Below are 5000 nucleotides of genomic sequence, written 5' to 3' on the forward strand. Positions count from 1 at the left end.
AAGAACCCCCGGTACAGGAAGGGTCCTGACGCCTGCTTCGACAACAACGCTAAGGTAAGTCTGAACCTGGAGAGGGCTGGGCTCACGCACCGTCTCTGCCTGTTTCACTTCTGTACGGCACGAGGGCATGCGCACGCACACACACACACACACACACTTACGCACACACACTCGCACGCGCACACGCACATACACGCACACACGCGCACACACACACTCAGGCACACACGCGCACACACACACACACACACTCGCACACGCACACGCACATACATGCACACACGCACACACCCACACACACACGCACATACATGTGCACACGCGCACACACACACACATACACACTCACACTTAGGCACACACACTCGCACACGCACACACGCGCACACACACACACACTCAGGCACACACGCGCACACACACACACTCGCACACGCACATACATGCACACACGCACACACACTCACACACACACGCGCACACACCCACACACACACGCACATACACATGCACACGCGCACACACACACTCACACACGCACGCACACACACACACACACACGTGCACTCACACACACGCACGCGCGCACGCACACACACACGCACACATACACTCATACACGCACGCACGCACAAGCACCCACACACGCACACACACTCACACATGCACACGCACATTTACACACACACACACTCATACACGCACATGCACACACACACACTCATACACGCACACGCACGCACAAGCACCCACACACGCAAAACAGCTGATCATTAATTGTTATACAGTAGAGAGGATATAGAGGAAAATATATAGAGGACAATATAGAGGAAAAATCTGAAATAATATTTCAAACAAAAACCTGATTTATAAACAAGCAAGTGAATGTCAATGGAAAAAAACTAACTAACCAACCAAAAGAAAAAACAAAACTTTTCTTGGCAAATCTCTGTGTCTAAAAGCTTGGCTGTGAATGAGTGTGTCTTCTTCCGGTTCTGTCAGTGTAAGCCTCGCTGACATCAACAGTTCTGTTCCATTTGAAAAAAAGAGCTTTCACACCAGTCTTCACAACAAATCACACCAGTCATCACAAACACACTGGTCCTCACAAACACCCCAATCCTATCAAACACACTGGTCCTCACAAACACACCGATCTTCACAAACACACCAGTCCTCACAAACACACCAGTCCTCACAAACACACTGGTCCTCACAATCACACCGATCTTCACAAACACACCAGTCCTCACAAACACACCAGTCCTCACAAACACCCCAATCCTATCAAACACACCGGTCCTCACAAACACCCCAATCCTATCAAACACACTGGTCCTCACAAACACACCGATCTTCACAAACACACCAGTCCTTACAAACACACTGGTCCTCACAAACACACTAGTCCTCACAAACACACTGGACCTCACAAACACACCGGTCCTCACAAACACACCGGTCCTCACAAACACACCAGTCCTCACAAACACACCAGTCCACACAAACACACTGGTCCTCACAATCACACTGGTCCTCACAAACACACCGGTCCTCACAAACACACCGGTCCTCACAAACACACCGGTCCTCACAAACACACCGGTCCTCACAAACACGCCAGTCCTCACAAACACACCGGTCCTCACAAACACACTGGTCCTCACAAACACACCAGTCCTTACAAACACACCAGTCCTCACAAACACACCACACCAGTCCACACAAACACACCGGTCCTCACAAACACACTGGTCCACACAAACACACCAGTCCTCACAAACACACTGGTCCTCACAAACACACTGGTCCTCACAAACACACTAGTCCTCACAAACACACCGGTCCTCACAAACACACCAGTCCACACAAACACACCAGTCATCACAAACACACTGGTCCTCACAAACACCCCAATCCTATCAAACACACTGGTCCTCACAAACACACCGATCTTCACAAACACACCAGTTCTTACAAACACACCAGTCCTCACAAACACACCAGTCCTCACAAACACACCAGTCCTCACAAACACACCGGTCCTCACAATCACACCGATCTTCACAAACACACCAGTCCTCACAAACACACCAGTCCTCACAAACACACCAGTCCACACAAACACACCAGTCCTCACAAACACACTGGTCCTCACAAATACAAAACGCCTTACAAACACACCGGTCCTCACAAACACACTGGTCCTCACAAATACAAAACTCCTTACAAACACACCAGTCCTTACAAAGACTCCAGTATTCACCAATACACAAGGACAAGGGTCCTCATAAAGACATGTGGATGTTGACTACAGTCACTGCAGTGCAGTGTTCAGTGTTTCACTATATCCATTTTATAGAATTTTTCAAATCATAATTAAGATTCCAGACTATATCCATATTATAACTCACAATGTGTCTGGTGTGAAACCTCTTTCTAAATTCTAAAGTTTGAATTTTGCATCCCCCCCCCCCCCCCCGCTTTTTTTCCTCATTAATTTATTCATTGAATAATTTATTTGCATGTGTGCTTCTTGTCCATTGGCTGATCATTTTGTCCATCATTGCTAGGATGAGCCTTTGTGTCCAATCAGTGCTGCGTCTGCCTTGGCTTCAGCGCCTCCTTTCATTTTACCACTTCTTCTCATTTCTGTTGGAGGGTCAGTGTCACCCTGCTCCACATTCACTCCTCAGAACACTAGACATTTCAGAATCATTTAGCACTTTTCAGCACAAAATGTCAGCCCTCTGGATAAGGGGTTTTAGAGGTACACCTTTCTGCAACAGCTCATATGTTTTATCCAGTCTGAGTCTATGGCTTATCACACTCTGAAAAACTGTAATAAAATTAGTAATTAATTAGTAAGTTGCTCTCAACCTGACATTTCATGAACATATTCACATATAATATTCAGAGTAAGTAACACACTGTGTACTTAAGAAACATAGTAAATAGTAAATTATTGTTTTGCTTAACAATACATTTACAAACATTTTATCACAATATTTAATTGTAGACCTGTTTATCCTTGTGTTTCACCAGTGTTACTTTAGCCTTGTCTAAACAGAGGTGTTAGGCTAAGAACACAGACAGACAGACAGACAGACAAGTGGCAGTGGAGTAAGACAGCCAGGTCAGGCACTGGAGAGACGGATAGAGCATGCCAGGTCCGCTGCAGGGGTAGGAAGGGGAATTTCTGTTCTTTCCAGGAGAGACTTTCATTGGCATAAACAGAGGAAGCTCCAGATGTGTTTCCGGCCTTTTGAGGGCAGGCAGCTCCGTTGACAAACCCAATTCTTTCTTCTCACGCCAGCCCCCAAAACCAGGGCAAAAGACTTCCCTTTGGCACCAAGGCCCAGTCAGCTAATGCCCCTAGACACATATCACACACACGCACACACACACACACACACACACACACAAACACACACACATTTCTAGCTCAATATAAAGCTGTGAGCAAACAAACTAAGTTCAGTAATTACATCACAATGTTAACCCATATAGAAAAACATCAGCTACAGGTGTTTTATGTGTGTGTGTGTGTGTGTGTGTGTGTGTGTGTGTGTGCGTGTGCATGCGTTTCTGCATGTTCTGCATGTGTGCGTGCTTGCGTGTGTGCGCGTGCATTTCTTCATGTTCTGCGTGTGTGCGTGCGTGTGTGTGTGTGTGTGTGTGTGTGTGCGTGCATGTGTATGTGTGTGTGTGCATGCGTACATGTGTGTGCGTGTGTGTGTGCGTGTGTGTGTGTGTGTGTGAGAGAGAGAGAGAAAGAGAGTGATAATACTAACTGACAGTGCTGTGGTACAGGAGGACGCGTCTGACTGCGGAGGGGGGAGTTTTCTGACCCCGTGTCTCTGGACTCTGCTCACCCCTCAGCTGCTTCTACTGTGGCTGCTGTCCGGAACCACACACCTCCCATCCTGACCGCAACGCAACCACAAACTGACCACAGAACCCACACAAGCAGCACACTCTCCACGCTCTGACAACTTCATCACGCCGCTGTGGGTCACTCAAAGCCCGAGTCTACCCAAGCCTACGGAACGGTCCTTCAGAACCCAAAGCACAAAAACCAGCCCCAGAACCTGCTAATCCAGTGCCATGGTACCAGTGCAGCCAGCGCAGACCTGTGTCCTCTAACGGACAGTGCAGTGACAGATAAAAGGGAGGGGGGGGAGAGAGAATGAGAAGTCTAGTGCTGAAAAAGAAAAACGAGTTTGTTTTAATGAAGACTTAATCCTAAAACGCCAAAACTGCCAGTTTACGCCCTCAAACAATGTAGCATTTTTCTTCATATTATTATTTTTATGATTATTATTATTATTTCTTTATTCATTTATGATGCTGCAGTAGACAGCCTGTCAGAGATTATGAAGATTGTATCGTTAAAAAAAGAGAAAGAAAATTTTGAATGTCCCAGTGACCACACAGCTAGTGTGACGTTTGACAAGAGACAGGACTGCTTTCCGCGATCACGTTTTTTCAAGTGCCGTCTCTCCATATGTGTGGACAGCTTTCAGCCACACTGCATACGAACAGATTATGAACAGAAAACAGATATTCAATTGCAAGGGCAATATCAATGATAAAAGCACTATGTTTTCATATAGAATGGTATTTATTGAGAACATGTATTTTTGCTTTTTTTCATCTTCTTCTTTTTCTTTTTGTTCTTCTGTCAAAAGTCACACATTTTGTAGCTGATATTTCTGGTTACCTCAGTCTGGCTGAATAATATCTTCCTTCTTACGGCCTTTACAACAACAATATTGTGTTTTACTGACTGTTTTATCACCTGTCATCTCCATTCTTTCTCTGTCTTTTAAACGCCACTTAAAGGAGAGAGACACATCACAGAATCTGAAGAGTGATGAAAAGATGACAGTTACGTTTAACGCGTTCAAAACCATCTCATTCTGTTAAATAGATGAAGGAGATGGAAAAATCGGTGGAACGGAAAATTGTCTCGTTTTAATCCTAAAAAAACATATGCT

General features: G+C 45.6%; 1 protein-coding gene across 1 annotated transcript in view; it reads left to right on the forward strand.

Moving 5' to 3' along the window:
• The window catches only part of LOC115826601 (voltage-dependent calcium channel subunit alpha-2/delta-1), a 76245-nt gene extending 72315 nt beyond the window's left edge, over positions 1-3930 (forward strand). Inside the window, exons 39-40 of the mRNA XM_030790480.1 lie at positions 1-54; positions 3814-3930. The exon at positions 1-54 is cut by the window's left edge and continues 29 nt beyond it. Of these exons, the coding sequence (XP_030646340.1) occupies positions 1-54; positions 3814-3930 (171 nt within the window). The remainder of the gene's footprint in view (positions 55-3813) is intronic.
• The last annotated feature ends 1070 nt before the right edge of the window (positions 3931-5000 follow it).

This window comes from Chanos chanos, chromosome 13 (assembly GCF_902362185.1).
Source record: "Chanos chanos chromosome 13, fChaCha1.1, whole genome shotgun sequence".
NCBI lineage: Eukaryota > Metazoa > Chordata > Actinopteri > Gonorynchiformes > Chanidae > Chanos > Chanos chanos.